Source organism: Aulostomus chinensis, chromosome 18, assembly GCF_037954235.1.
Source record: "Aulostomus chinensis isolate RoL2024-O1b breed Wild chromosome 18, RoL_Achi_v1.0, whole genome shotgun sequence".
NCBI classification, from domain to species: domain Eukaryota; kingdom Metazoa; phylum Chordata; class Actinopteri; order Syngnathiformes; family Aulostomidae; genus Aulostomus; species Aulostomus chinensis.
The window spans coordinates 14,322,390-14,337,533 of NC_141337.1; the positions used below are offsets into that span (position 1 = coordinate 14,322,390).

Below are 15,144 nucleotides of genomic sequence, written 5' to 3' on the forward strand. Positions count from 1 at the left end.
TTGATTCATTATCAGTTTATGCGCAGACGTTCCTGTCAGGGGCGTCTCTCCCATTCTGGGGGCCTCCTCATCTTCTGACATGACCACTCACCACCAAAAACTGAGCTGCTGGCCCTGGGGCCCCTCGGGTTTGTTGCCTCCTATAAATGGCCAGTCACAGGGTTTAAAGGGGGCCTCTAGTGTTGTGCTTTGATGTAATTAGCCACCCCTTGGGGCCCTCACTGTTTCAGCACTCCTGCTTCCTGTTACTTCACTTGCTTACTTGCTGTACTTTACTTATATTCTGCTTATAACTGTTTTTTTAAAAAGTTGTTTTACCGTTAGTCTGGTAGGCTGTTGTTGCCGCTATTTGGCGAGGACTTCGAAACGCCGCTATATTTAAAATTAGCTCATATTTCCAGATATCAGCAGACTTCAAATTGACCCCCATGCAAATCCTTTCGTAAAAAAAACAAAAAACAAAACAAAGCTGGGCACTTTGTTTATGCAAAGAATTCCATGCCACCAGCTTCCTTCTACACAAATGTTCCCCTTTTTCTTTTTCTTTTTTGCATTTGGTCAATCCAATGCAGAACTCACTCTTCATTCAAATTAAACAGCTGTATTCATAGCCAGTCTGTTCCCATGACTACCATATTTTCCAAATGTAAAGGATGTAAAGCCTATATTTTCATTCAAATCTTGCTTATTCTAAAAATTACACTTCCTTTTTTCTCAAATGTCGCCTACACAAATGAAATGGGATTCAGATAAAAAATTTGATGACTTACTTTTTATAAGCCAAATATAGTGACATTTAAACGTTTGGATGTATAGAAGATGAAGGTCAAGGTCACTTGCAGTAAAATAAAGTCAGATTAATTTATGTGCAGCGGGGTCGACAAATTAGGCCTCATCAGATTAAGAAAGGAAGATGCTCATGAATACTAATGCAACACATTTGGTTCTTTGTGTGTTATAGAAATCATCTCTGGACGGGACCCCTCCGGTTTCCAGGGTAACGGGTCCCCAGCTCAGGCATCCAGGGTGTGAACCACGGTCTGGATGTCATGAATAAGACGGTGATCTCAGTGTCGGATGGAAGTTCAGCTGTGATGAAGACTTTTTTTTTTTCTTTTTAAAACGTCAGAATCGTCTTATTGTTGATGCTGTTGATTTGACTTTTATTGAACGTATTTAAATGTCAATCAATAGACCCGCGGAGTGTCGCGACGTCACGCGGTGCGCGGGGAGGACGTCAGTGCGCCTTCGCCGGCTCATAAACGCTGTGGCGTGTTTACCGGCCGCCCGAGAGTTTGAGATACGACTTGCAGAGGAGCACATGTGGAGCGACTGTCACCCTGCACGACCGCGCCATGAAGAAAACTAGTATCCTGATCTAATAAGATGAGAGCCTTGGTGTTGAAGCTGATGAGTTCTGGAGGATTTTTGAGAGGAACATTAACAGTTTACACAGCAGAAATGTCCGCAACTGCAAGTCCAACCATTCCTTCCTCACAGCTGACATCGGACCAACTCACCGTGCTGGCTGCATCTTGTAAGTAAACTCTCAAACTTAAAGTTTTCCCTCATTTATTAACTATGCGGGTGAGAAATACCTGATTTGTTACATGCCGCTTGCTGAGTATTAGCAGGCTACTTAATCTGAACATGTTGTAACGTTGTGATAAGGGTTGCTCTCTTCTCTTTTTAGTATTTTCTCTCTCTCAATGTGGCAAGAGAAGATAGCAGCTCATTTTCTGGCAAGCTCTAAACATAATTAATGACAGAATTAGTCTGGCAGGCCTGTTATTTTGAAGCTGTCATTGTTCCTGACGTGTAGGTACATCGCAGGAGATAAAAACCCACCAGATATAACACTGTCAATCAAGACTATTTAAAACTTATATTTTACCCCCCCCCTTTTAAAACTATGCATGCAATGCTCTTTTACAAATTCTACCTAAAGCCAAGAGATTAACCAGTGTCCCCCCTCTCTCTCTGTGTGTGTGTGTGTGTGTCTCTCTCTCTCTCTCTCTCTTCCTGCTCTCACACACAGTTTCTTCTCTCGTCTTCTTTGTTGTTATTGTGGTGCTGCTGTCCATTATTTACCGCAAGGATCCCCAGTGTTGCAGACTACGCTCCTATCAGGGGCCACACGCAGATACGGTAAGCCCTTAGCAAAACAAAAACAAAAAGGGAACAAGTGGCTTTTGTGCTGACTTCTCTTTTTGAAGTGGTCTGAATGTTCAGTTTGGATCCTGAGCAGTGTGCACCAAGTGTTGCACCGTTTGGAAATGCCAGATTCAATTTGCATGGCGTTGAGGAAAAAGGACTAGAATAAACGTGATATGAGCTTTGTCAGGCGATGGATTTGCCACAGTTGAATTAGCCACCCTCCAGAAATATCGCTAATGGAAGTGGACAAATTTAGCACCTCTTATTGATGCTACAGTTCAGCGCCAGTGCACTTAAATCACTGCAAATCAGATTTGGTTCATTGCAGCCAAACATGTCATTATTAATCAAATATTCTGGAGACGCCCCACCTCTCCCGCCTCATATATCTTCACCATACGTAACATAGTGTGTTACGCCCCAGGGTGCAGGAGAAGGTGACGAGGGAACAAAAACACACTATAGGAGTAACTCACCCATTCTCTGCTTCCTCTTCCTGACTTGTTTCTCACCTCTTTAAGTCCCAGGGGTGAAGTTGGAGTCTTATCTTCCTATTGCAGGGGCACGACTCATACCTCCCGTACGCAGACAGGAAGTTGTGGTTTCGCTGGAGTGAGTTGTGCAGTGAAGGAATTAACAGAGCGTTTCACCGGTACAAACTGATCGTGCTGGCCTGAGGCTGTAACTTAGGTCAGTGTGGTTGATATGACGACGCGGCCATGTAATAAACACACAACAGAAACAAACTGTAAGCTTCAGGGTTTCTGTCTTATTCAGGATAAAAAAAGCTGAAAAAAACAACCGCGTTACGCTTTATTGTTGCATGGCGAGGGAACTTGAAGGTTAGTGAGTCAGCAACACTCTCCCAATTGTGTTTCTGGGGAACTTTTCATGTCTTCAACTTCATAGTCACATACCTTTCCCTGCTTCACTCTGCTCCGTGAATAGTAGACGGACCCCACTGTGGGTGTTGGGAACACAAGGGGACAATGGAAGTCCTTTAGGTTGCAGCGGTGAAAAAAGGCACACTGCCGCTGGGATCCTCCCCCGACTTCAGCGCTGATTTTACACGGTTGTGCTTTTTCACACTGGCTCAATCAATGCTAGGAGACAAAAGGACAACTCTTCTTTTTTTTTTTTTTCTTTCCTGAAGATTAAAAAAAAAAAATACAAACCAGCGAGGGAAAGCGACCTTTGACATCACCTTTTTGGGTGTCGTCTCTCTCTCACTGAAATGATGTGAGGGTTATGGCAAAGGTCATTGGACTGCGTCATTCTTTGAGTATGAGTGATGTCATTGTTTAAACAGGCTCGGGGAAAAAAACCCATAAATTTCATATTTTAATGTATAGTCTGAGAACTTCTCCTAAGTAATACCAACAATTTAACAACTCTCATCCTCATGCTGGTCTTAAATCTCAGTCAGGCAACAAATTGACTTTGTTGTAACGCCGTCCCGAATGACTTACGAGGCCGTAATGTGTAGTGGATTGTGCTCGTTAAGAAGTACCTGCTACGAGGGGGAATAGAGAGATTCTGAAAAGACCACACCGTGTGGTTTGTTGCCTAGGGACCCTCATGACACAGTAGGACACCACATTGTTCACCAAACAAAGGAGACTCATTTAGACCCAAGACAATTACCTAGTTTTCCCTGCTGGCTTTATTTTTTAGCATGCCAACACCTCATACAGTGTGACGCTGACAGGTCTTGTTGTAAAGGAGGGTGGGAATGGGAGGAGGCACGGAAATCGGAGGGTGGTCGTCTTATTGATTAGATAATTTATGGTATTGCTAAAGCAGCCAGCGTCTACAGTGATTAAACAAGGCATGAAAATTGGTCAATTAGGCTGAAATGAGTGGATATCTGCTGACTAATTGCAGCGTAAGATTGTGTTGTCAGTGGTAAATGTGAAAGGGTTGTTTTACAGGATGTTCCTCCTCAGTACTACAGCAGCAGGCAGACTCTGGTGGGCTCCTCTTGTCTGGAGCAGAGTCACATCATGGATGACAGCAACACCCAGGTGAGGCAGGTAGACTTAACATGTCCTCAGCACATAAAAGCCAGAGTTTCCCACCCGACTGTTCCGCTGGGTTTTGACCTATGTGTGACGATGTGTGCAGGCTGGTCAGCTGTTCTATGTCGGCGTGCCCTCCAGCTACAGCCTGCCCTCTCTGGAAGCCCCCCTGCCGAGGCTCCCCTCTTATGAGAGCGTCCGAAAAAAGGATCGCCAGAGGCAGATCCACATGATGATCGCAGACCGCTTCGGCCTCAATGGGCCCATTGTGACTGAGGTAGGCTAAATTAAGATCTAGTGTCACATCAGTTGATACAGACACACATGCGATGACAATGGCGTGCTTCAGGTGCCCGGGTAATACATGGGAAAGCTATTCATCACTATAATACTGAGGCCTTGTTCAGACTGCTGGCCAGTCTGTTTTGTTCCTCTAATCACATCTATTTTTTGGTCCTCATGAGATTGGATTTATTGTGTCCAGAAATCACAGACCTGTCCTCATGGGTTGCTGTGGTAATGACGTAGAAATAGTCGGAGTTCTGATGCAAAAGCAAGGCTGTTTGATTTTGAAAAAACAAAACAAAACAAACAAACAAAAAAACCCAAACAAACCTCATTGGGATTATTTTTGACTGATTCTACAATTTAGATAGGATTTGCAGTCTCGGCGGGAATGTTCATTTTTACATCATTATTCTCATTTTCATTGAAAAAACATAGAAAATGATAATGGTGCGATTTAAGTCGGGATCTGTATCAAAAACAGTTGTTTTCTTAAGTCTGCAAAGTTCGAAGTGTTGGCAGGAAGTGATTTTAAAGAGAAAAATGTCACCCCTCTCCCCTGTGAAAAAGCATGAGAACACCACCATCTTGCCCTCCAAACTGCAATGCTGTCAAGTTGCGTTGTAGAATGATACAGTACATCCCACTGTGGGCACAAAGCAGGTCTCAGATAGTACCAGGCCTGAGGCTCATGTAAACTCAGCTTAATATGGCGGCCCTCATCTGTCACAGTGGTGATAGTAAGAAGTACTCTTTCCATTACGACCACGCTGTCATACAATATCGTAACAAGAGCTTGTTCAAAGATAAGACGGCGGTAAACAGGATGCACCATAAGCTCATCTAATGCCTGCTGCAGAATTGTGCTGGCGGCCACGTTTCAAGGTTTTACAGTGTTGATCTTTCGCTGAGCTTTTGACTCGCACAGCGCTTGAGCAAACAAGGTAATGAGAAAAAGGCACATCAAACATAATTAAAGCCAGCGTCCTGAGCACAAACACAGCCCCAGAATGCTGCTTTGTGCTTGTGTCTTCTACTGTTTTTTCTTCTTTGACCTCCCCTCCTTTTCCTTAATTAAACAGTCCCTAGCATGACTGCCTATCTTGTCTCGTACACACACACACACACACACACACACACACACACACACACACACACACACACACACACACACACACACTAACAGAAACCACATTCACTTTCAGGACTATTCAGTCATCCTGGTCACTGTAACGTCTCCTGCCCCCCTTTTTAGACTCTGTTAGGCGTTCAGTTGATGGCCCCTTAATTTCCCCTGACTGTCCTGTGGCCTGAGGCAGGATAGTAGTAAAACTTAGCGGCCTGGTGTGTGTGCAGTGTGTATATCGGACAGAGGGCAGGGTCGGGAGGTTGCTCTTGTCGCCTGCGGGTCCCCAAGCAATTAAAAGATAAGAGGACTCAGTCTGGGAGTGTGATTTTCCAGATGTGATCAGAAAGATAATGCAGGAGGAAAAACATGTTCCAGGTGGCTAACACAGAGACGGATTAATTGGGATTGTAAATACAAATGTTCCCTGATGTTCTCACAAGTATCACATTCATCTGGGGAATGTTGCAGTTATCAATTTTGCTGATTATTCCATTCGTAACTCGGTGTGAACTAAAAACACTGTAATAATTTCAGAAGGTCAGGCGGATGAATGGAGTCCTCCACTTGGGAATAAAGAGAATCTAAACATTCCTTGTAAAGCTCATGACATGTGAACCCTCCACAATGTTTATTTTTGAACAGAAAACAAATCAATGACCAATTAGAAAGCCAATCAATGAGTCCAGTATTGAACCGCATTACCCAATAGGACCAAAAACCAGATTTGAAGAAGCACAACTTGATGTTCTGTCACTACCTAGTGCAGTGATAAGGCTCAAAACTCAAGACGCAGCTAGAAAATTCTAATGATCAACATTTGAGTGCAGCAGATTGTTAGTGCTCAACTGCTTCTTCGGTAGCTAAATGCCCCGCTAGTTTCAGCAGCTTGTGGCTAACACATGAGTGTAGCTTCAACTATACTTAGCACAGCTTTTATTTTTCAGTCATGTGTTTATTTTCAATGAAAACTGTTGTATGTTTCATCTGGGGGAAAAGCAGTAAATTCACATCCATAAAAAATAAAGGAAAACAAAAACTGCTATGCTAATGTGAGCAATGCTATTGAATTAATTACTAATTAAGCTGAATTTGATTTCTATCGTCTGAAATTCTACATCTCTCCGAGCCTTACAGGACACATTCCTACCCTCCGAGCTTTCTCTTCTCCAACCTGTCTCTCGTCTTGCTTTTCCTGATCTAAAATGTTACTCTTAGAGTGGCCGTCTAGCAACCAAAGGGTCGCTGGTTCGATCCTCGACCCCCGGTGACCATGTTGAAATGTCTTTGACCAAGATACTGAACCCACAATTGCTCCTGATGAGTAGGTTGGCGCCTTGCATGGCAGCCTCCACCATCAGTGTGTGAGTGTGTGTGTGTGTGTGTGTGTGTGTGTGTGTGTGTGTGTGTGTGTGTGTGTGTGTGTGTGAATGGGTGAATGAGATGACACTGTAAAGTGCTTTGAGTGCCGCTAAGGTAGAAAAGCGCTATATAAAATTGAGTCCAATTGAGTCCATTGTTTTCTGTCTCATACAGCCTCCTCCATCGTATGAGGAGAGTATCCGCCAGTCAGTGGAGCTGCCGTATGACATCCTCTCGTCGATTTCCGACACCTCCCCGCCACAGAGTGTCCTCACCAACACAGGCCCTGACGTTCACACCGACGCAACTTATCCGATCAACCCCAGCAGCACCTTCCTGCCTGTGTGACGCTCGTCAAGTTCTCCAGCTGGTGGATGTGACGAACTGTGAAAGTGTCTCATACCGCTGAAATCACTGGACTGCATCCTTCACACTTGTGCATAAGCGGGTTCAGATACCTCGAGACTGAGAGACAGCAACTGTTGACCAGGAGCTGAATTGCCAAAGAGGAGCGGGACTGCCGATGTTCCACCGGAACGCCTGCAGGAGCACAGTGGCTGCTGCTGTGCTCCCTGTCTGGATGTGCGGATGTTGTTTCATAAAGGTGGTGCATCTAAAGATGAGAATGCCACACATCGTACAAAAAAACTGAGCCACTTTTTACTCTGTGTGTAGGTGAACACTTTTATTCCAGAAAACGCTTTGTGTGCTTTTGTTGGTTCATCGGAGAAAGGAAGAATAAATGGGTGTCAGGGAGAGTACTTTCAATAAGAAGTCATCATAAAAGTTTGTTTTCTTCAGAGAAGAATTTTATGGCTCCACACTGGTGAAAGCTGTAGGCCGGAGGTTTGTTTTCGGGTTGTCCGAACTTACGTCCCAGTCTTGTTGAGACCGTATCACTGGAACACCTTGAGGGAATTTCTTCAAATTTGACTCAAATGTCCTCTGGTATTCAAGGAGGAAGTGGCGGTCAAAGGTCAAAAGGTCAAAGTCACTGTCGCCTCACATAAATGCAATATCTCAGGAACGCCTGACGACAAGTTTCTTCAAATAAAGTAAAAATATCCACAAGGTCTCCAGGATGACCCGAAACAATCTTGGCACAAATCACAGAGGCGTAAAACAACTTCAGGATACAACAAATCCATTTATTTTCTAGTTTGATTATAAGAACTCACTGTTTTCCTCATAATTCATCTTGGTTAATGAGTCCATGTCTCAGTTCTGCTCCAAACGATTGCACATTAACGAGCAGAGTGAAAGTGAAGTGAAAACATTGTAGAAAGTTACATTCTGTGACCTAAGACGTATCGCAGTCACATTTTCGTCTTGTGCATTATCTGTATTTATTAAAGAAATGTGTCTCCTACTGTTTTCTATGTGAAAACAAATGTCACCGTTCCTTTTATTGTTTTGATGATGATGCTCTGTTGAAGCAGAGGAAAAGAATATTAAATAAACATGACAAGCCCGTGAATCCCCGACATGATCTGACGTTGAAGCACGTCACATGTGGTATTGCTATGAATATGAAGTCTACTTTGCATAAAAGACAAAAGAAATGTCAGATGAACTGTCAATTTAACAAAATCTTTATTTTCTTAAATGATCGGAATTTATTAAGGCACGCTATCTTTAGCTATAACATCTATTTGGTGAGAGCAAAATCATCACTTCAGAAAATAAGAAGCAAAGATGAGCGTGAAGTTTTTTTCCTTATGATTATTGACTTGTAATACTTTTATTTTCCAGATATCTGGTGAATAGTTGCTCCACCTGGCTGAATTTTTCAACCCATTATTTAAGAAATTAATTCAGTGGAATTAACCTGGATTTCTTGACTATTAAAGACAAATATTGATTAAATATTACAATCGGAGGGTAGGGCAGTTACTGTTAGTAGCTACACTCATGTGTTAACAATGTAATATAAATAAATTCAATTATTTGAAGATGTGTCATTTCAAAATAAGATTGTGCATTAATGTGTCTGGATATATTTTTTTGTAAGAACAAACATAACAGATTTTACTATCAAAAGCAAATTATGCTACTTTTTGTATTTTCAAATGTTTTTCACACTCACGTGAAGATTTGTATTATTTTATTTTATCATTTTAACAACTATAAACTGTTAATCAGGTGACTCTGCCCTTTTGCATTATATTTTTAAGAGTTAATCAACTGTAAAAACAAAACAAAACCTGTAGCTTAACTTGCATGCTGTTGATGAATAGAGTTTAGCAAACATATACAAATGTAAAAACTGCTCTAGTAAACTTTCCCCTCCTCCTCCGCCCCGTCCCAGCAGCGGCGCGTCGACCTCACCAACATGGCTGCGCGCCATTTCCACCTTCGCCAGTGACGAAAGTAATCCGAAGATCTCCGAACACCCGAACGTCAGTGAGATATGTAAACAAGGTCAGACACTGCAGCACGCAGTCTGAAGACTTTCAGTGTCAGACGTCTACAGAGTTAGAAGAGACAAGAGAACAAAAGTGGTCCTCCAAACCTGTGAGGACGAAGGTAGGTGGGCTGCCGTCAAGTGTGTCATATTTCTGCTGTTTCGCATTGTAGTGACGTTTTAAACGTCAGTAGCAGTAACGATTGCATGCACAATAAGGTAAATCATCATGAGCATGAGGAGCAACATTGCATTTTTTGATGTAGATGTGTCGCAAAGGCGCGTGTGTGTGCGGGTGTGTGCGTGCGAGCACGCGCGTGTCTATTTACCTTCTGCGCAGTCACCATCAGTCATTTGGATCACGCTGGAAAAGCTGCAAGCTCATGTTTTCAAACAGAAACACGAACAATAGAGTGATCGTTGTGTCGTTGCAGTGATTTTGTTGACTTCGTTCAACACGTCATGTTTCAGCATGAGTCATCTCCTAGACAGAACTGAATTAAAGCAGTCGCAGCGCATGCATTTATGTGACGCTCTGCCGAGCTGATCGAGGCCAATATCAATTTTTGATTAACCGGAGTGTGCAGCTTTATTGGCAGCAGGACTCCGCGCAGCTCCTGTGCTTAGAGAGGCCGAGACTCGAGGAATGACACACGAGCAGAGACTTTATTTAGTTCATCATTGTCAGCTTAAAGCATGAAAACACTGTCTAGACTCGTTCACTGCCCTCCAGAGTCAGCTCATGTATCTTACTGCTAACTTGATTAGCCTGCAGATGAGGATGGATGGAGCGAGAGGGGGAGAGAGAGAGAGAGAGAGAGAGAGAGAGAGAGAGAGAGAGGATGACATAAAGAGAAAAAGATGTGAGGGCACTTAAAAAAAGGGAGGGGGGTGGAGCAAGGACACGATCGGCCGTAAGCCGGTCACGTTCCAGACGTCCTGATTTTTTTTATTACTTGATCCTGGTCCAGTTAATCATCAGCAGTGTCCTAAACTCTGATATGAACTCTGGCAAACATCTCATGGAGGGAGAATTTGACTTTAAACTGGGCTTATGGATCATTTACACACTTGGCGCTCGCCCGCTGAGGCTCTGATTAGATGTTGTGGTGTCCGAACCAGCACATGTGCCTTCTTTTCACGTGTTTACTGGTGATTTACAGGTAAACAGTGGAGGTGTTCTGACTATGACTGCCCCGTATAAAAGACAAGGACTGAAAAAATGAAGACCCAGATGAAAAACAATGTATAATTCAACACATCAGGGAAGGATGTTGCCCTCAAAAGGCTGATAAAGAGCTTAATAGTGGCCGTGTATTCATATAAAAGTCCTCTTTATTTTGCTGCTATTCATCCGACTCGGTACATTCACCAGTGCTGCAATCGTCTAAATTGTTCTAATAAATTTAAACTCGTTTGTGTGATTCCTCCTCTTGCACAGACCAGCCAAGATGATGCTGCAGTGTTTTCACTTCATGGTGGAGCCGGCCAAGAACCTGACGGCCAAGATAAAGGTAGCTCGTTTTGGTTCAAGCAAAAGCTCTGTTTAAGGTGCAAACCTGTTTTGTTCTCTACAGCTCTGCATCGTAGCGGGAGGTCACCTTGATACTTGGACGGTATGACAATATTCTTGCTGTGGCGGCGAGGCAGCGAGTCCAATGTTTTACTTTGCACTTCATTCCACAGACATAAACTACGATAGGAAGCAATTCACTCAATTCGGCCTCTGTTTCCCTGCGGTTTCATTACTTTAGTCGCTAGCAGCAGAAACGTCACGTACAAAACTAGAAAGCACTCGGAGCGTACATGCCTCTGCCAAGGTGAACTTTTGGCCCCTGACATCTTCACCTGGCTCTGGGGCCCGAAGTAAAGCCACAAGCAACCAGCAGTGGGCCCTCAAACAGGGGTTTGAGTAAGTGTGAGTGTAACTTAATCCTGCTCGCAGACAAACAGAGGTAATGAACAAAACATGCAAACTTTATTAGGAATGAGCTGCACTGTTTCTGGTCAGTTTACATCGGCGTGTGTGTGTGGTTCTCCTTTACTTATATTTCCTCCACCACAGGAATCCCATAAGAGAGCGAAGAGGGAGAAGGCTGAGCCTCTAGATGAGGACCAGCTGTTTGTTGTGGAACTGGCTCGAGACCTCAGTCGAGTGTGTCAGGTACGTTACACACCCTGCAACGGTATACTACTGCACAGAGCAGCAGCGTATCAGCTAGTACACAGAGTAACAGAAAAATACTTCCCCAGCTTCAAAATTGTTATGATGACAGACTGGCTTGTACTGTTCTTTACCGATGCATTGACTTCTCCTGAATATGTATTTCACTGCATTACAAACCTTTGGTTTTATTGTTCAACTCCTTGGCATCTTCAAACCTAGACCCATTTACTAAAATATGGTTTGATGCAATTTGTCTGTTTGAATTCTTTAGTTTTGTTTCGGCCTCCCAGCAGCAAATGGCATCTCTCTCCAATCAAGCGACTGCAGGAGTTCTCTAATAGCAGTGTATCATCATGGCAGCAGAGGGCGCTGTTGCCTCTGCAGAAGCAAAAGTTTGCTGCAATCTATGTTTTTTTTTTTTTTTTTTTTTTAATTGCCTTGGTGAAAAAAAAGATCACTGACTAACAGCTGAGATGTGACCTCATCAGTCTTCAGTTGTTGAGTTCCTGCCTGATTTTCTGTCCCTGTTTGACCCCTGCAGAGGTCAGCAGTCCTGGAGCACATCTGGAACCAGGACAACACTTGGCCAACCCCTCTCTGCAGGACCTTCATCCTGGATTGGGCCTCCATGCTGGAGAGCAAGGTGCTGATCATCTACTGTGACATGCGGACATGTGGGGAGGGTAAATGACTCGAGTTGTCTAACTTCCTGTCTGCAGAAGAGGCCCATGCAGACTGACGGCTGGCCCGAGTTGGATGTGAGCAAACAGCCCAAGGTGACGGACGAGCAGGCGGTGCAGCTGGCCAAGTTGATCATCCTGGACTGGCTCAAGGACCTGAGAGCTCAGCCTGAGGTGGGACACTCACCTGACTTTCATCCTGTGACAGGATTGATTCTTGACTTGACAGCCTTTATATTTGATCTGCTCGCAGCAAAGCGTGTGGCCTGGGGAACCTGTGGTGAAGGTACTGGAGGACCTGCAGTCAGCCTGGCGTTGGGGCCGTACTCCTGATCTACTGACAGCCATGGAGCTGGTTATGTGGACTTTAATGCTACAGAAGCCAGATAAGGTCAATATTGCGATTCACTGTGCACTCTTAACTCTATCTGTAATACATACCATAACGAGCCGGTTTTACTTTGTTCTTGCAGGACGCCATCCCACAGCAGTGGCTAACATGGAAGCAGAAGACAAAGAAAATCGGTATGGAAATTGATGATCAAAAAGGGTGCTTTCACTACCCAGCATTTAACATTTTCAGAGAACATCTCACCTTAAGACTAAACATAAAATCAACTAAATGGACAAACAGACTGTAGTTGTGAACCCGTCCTAGAACACTTCTTTCCGTTTGGCTTCTTCTTCCTGCTGAGTTTCCTTTTATCTCTGTCTCAGGTGCCATATCGTACATTCCTCAACCAGGTGGGTTATCAACGACTGATCTACATGCATCATAACAATCCAACTTGCAAATTATTTAGTTTTGGTCATTTCTTATATCTAAATGTGTATAATATGTCCTTACTGACATCACAATTCTCTGAGATGTCGTGGAATGTTTTCTGTCAAAAACAGTTCTGAAGTTACAGCTCATGTCTTGTGTTATTGGCAGTGTGGGACTGGATCTCTGATGCTGCAGGTACAGCATTTATTTTATCAGTTTGAAGGAACAGTTCAACTTTTTGGGGGGGAATATGCCTATTTACCATCCTCCTGAGACAAGAAGATAGATACCCTTTTCTCCCCTGTGCGTTGAGACCTTTAGAAACCAGCTGACGACTTGTTAGCTTAGCACAATGAATGGTAGTGGGTAGGGAGGTTAGCATACCTGTCGAAGGTAATCAAATACATTTTTCCCCAAAAAAGTCTTAACTGCATTTAAACAAATAGCGTTGTGTACATAGAATATACATACTGTGTATATATAAACTACTTTCCTGGCTGGGTGCCATGATACCATGATATAGCACCTCAAAACTTCAGGCAACAAAACAGAGCATTTGCTGATAACTTGAGGAGCAACTGCTGCGACTAATTACTGCTGATTTTGTTGGAGAGGATGATGAAGATTACTTCAGGATAAACCAAGATCCTGATCCTCATCTTTGATGACTTTTGATGGACGTATGCTAAAACGTCCCATTCACTACCATTCACACCTAAGCTAGCAGACTGTCAGCTGGTCTCTGGGGTCTCAGTTCCCTGATGCACAGATTCGACAAAGGTATCTAGTTTCTTGTGTCTGGTGAGGATGACAAACGTATTTCCCAAAAAGTATTTAACTTAAAATAAGTTGTTTTCCCTTCTGTCTGCTAATTCTTGATTCTTCTCTTCTAGTGGATGTGACTCTGGATCTGGACACAGCCAACCCTGACCTGCTGATCTCTGGTGATGAGAAAAGGATGCGCTGCGGCTTTGAGAGAAAAGACATCCCCAATTACCACCAACGTTTTGACGGCTGGTGGTGCGCCGTCGGCATGGAGGGCTTCGACTCCGGCCGCCACTACTGGGAGGTAGAAGTGGGTGAGCGAGACTGGCGGCTGGGTGTCGCCAAAGAGTCTGCCCTGCGGAAAGGCTTCAAGTCGCTGAACACTGACACGGGTTACCTGACCCTGCGTCTGGAGAGGGGCACGGAGCTGAAGGCGCTGACGGTGCCCTTCACTGCTCTGCCGCCAGGGCTCATCCCTCGCAAGGTGGGAATCTACCTCGACTATGACAAGGGGCAGCTGTCGTTCTATGACGTGGACAGACGCCTCCACATTTACACCTACAACGAGCGCTTCAACGAGAAGCTGTTCCCGTTGTTTGGTACGGTGGAGATCATCAAGGATCTGGTGATCAGGTCCCCAGCAGCCAAGACCCAGTGTCTCTGCTCTACATCCTGTCTATGGGGCTGAGTCTCCCCCGGGTACTTCGTCCTTTACTGTTCATTCTCCTGTAGACACCATAACAGCGTACAAAACCTAGGTTATATAATACTAATAATCACTGGGAGGAATCAGAGAGCGTCGTTGTGCTGCTGAATATGTGACCACTCTCTCTCTCTCTATGCTGCTGCTGTCGCTTTAATGTGATTGTTGCTTCCACCTTCCCACTATTAACTTAAACGCTCTGCTCACATTCACAATGTATTTTCGTGCATTTGAAAGGAAACCTATTATGTCACGCACCGTGCGATATTAATCCTGCTGTAGGAATGCAATCATGTGTCAAAAATACTGAATAAAACAGTCATATCTTAGTTGTTGTTGTTGGTCAGTTTGTTAACAATATTATCCCAAGTGTGAAGCTTCCACGCATGATTCAGTCTTCTAACAAGATCACGAGAAATACTTGAAAAGAGGGGTTGAGAGGAAACTGCAGCGCAGGTCATCCCAGAGGTTGGGTTTGCTTCTTACAACATATTTATTGAAATGCAACAAATAACATATGAACACAAATGGATTTAAAACAAGGTGAACGTTTGAGACTGTCAAATTACCACCAGATAGAATCAACAAGAGCCCAATAATCAGCTAATATTTATAGATGAACGCTGGATAATTTACTGCCCCCAGAGTTGAAAGAAGCACAGTTCCTTTACTCGGGTAAAAGCAGAAATGGCCAGATAAAATACTAGTCAG

The 15,144-nt window shown here is 43.8% G+C and overlaps 2 protein-coding genes across 2 annotated transcripts; both read left to right on the top strand.

Moving 5' to 3' along the window:
* The first annotated feature begins 1,004 nt into the window (after nt 1-1,004).
* On the top strand, nt 1,005-8,937 carry LOC147245320 (uncharacterized). Its single transcript, XM_086185934.1, has 5 exons — nt 1,005-1,537; nt 2,039-2,148; nt 4,089-4,181; nt 4,282-4,452; nt 7,123-8,937. The coding sequence occupies exons 1-5, from the start codon at nt 1,387-1,389 to the stop codon at nt 7,294-7,296; spliced, it is 699 nt and encodes a 232-aa protein (XP_086042060.1). The 5' UTR covers nt 1,005-1,386; the 3' UTR covers nt 7,297-8,937.
* A 371-nt stretch (nt 8,938-9,308) lies between these two features.
* On the top strand, nt 9,309-14,762 carry LOC147245321 (butyrophilin subfamily 3 member A3). Its single transcript, XM_086185916.1, has 10 exons — nt 9,309-9,474; nt 10,794-10,866; nt 11,418-11,516; nt 12,061-12,162; nt 12,239-12,373; nt 12,453-12,590; nt 12,673-12,724; nt 12,917-12,943; nt 13,134-13,160; nt 13,859-14,762. The coding sequence occupies exons 2-10, from the start codon at nt 10,804-10,806 to the stop codon at nt 14,416-14,418; spliced, it is 1,203 nt and encodes a 400-aa protein (XP_086042042.1). The 5' UTR covers nt 9,309-9,474; nt 10,794-10,803; the 3' UTR covers nt 14,419-14,762.
* The last annotated feature ends 382 nt before the right edge of the window (nt 14,763-15,144 follow it).

What these genes read in the sequence shown, in the direction of transcription:
- LOC147245320 (XM_086185934.1), top strand. Translation starts at nt 1,387, where the DNA reads ATGAGAGCCTTGGTGTTGAAGCTGATGAGTTCTGGAGGATTTTTGAGA. An exon ending in CACCGTGCTGGCTGCATCTT is followed by an intron (nt 1,538 to 2,038) that starts GTAAGTAAACTC and finishes TCTCACACACAG; the next exon opens with TTTCTTCTCTCGTCTTCTTT. An exon ending in AGGGGCCACACGCAGATACG is followed by an intron (nt 2,149 to 4,088) that starts GTAAGCCCTTAG and finishes GTTGTTTTACAG; the next exon opens with GATGTTCCTCCTCAGTACTA.
- LOC147245321 (XM_086185916.1), top strand. Translation starts at nt 10,804, where the DNA reads ATGATGCTGCAGTGTTTTCACTTCATGGTGGAGCCGGCCAAGAACCTG. An exon ending in CCTCCATGCTGGAGAGCAAG is followed by an intron (nt 12,163 to 12,238) that starts GTGCTGATCATC and finishes TCCTGTCTGCAG; the next exon opens with AAGAGGCCCATGCAGACTGA. An exon ending in ATCGTACATTCCTCAACCAG is followed by an intron (nt 12,944 to 13,133) that starts GTGGGTTATCAA and finishes TGTTATTGGCAG; the next exon opens with TGTGGGACTGGATCTCTGAT.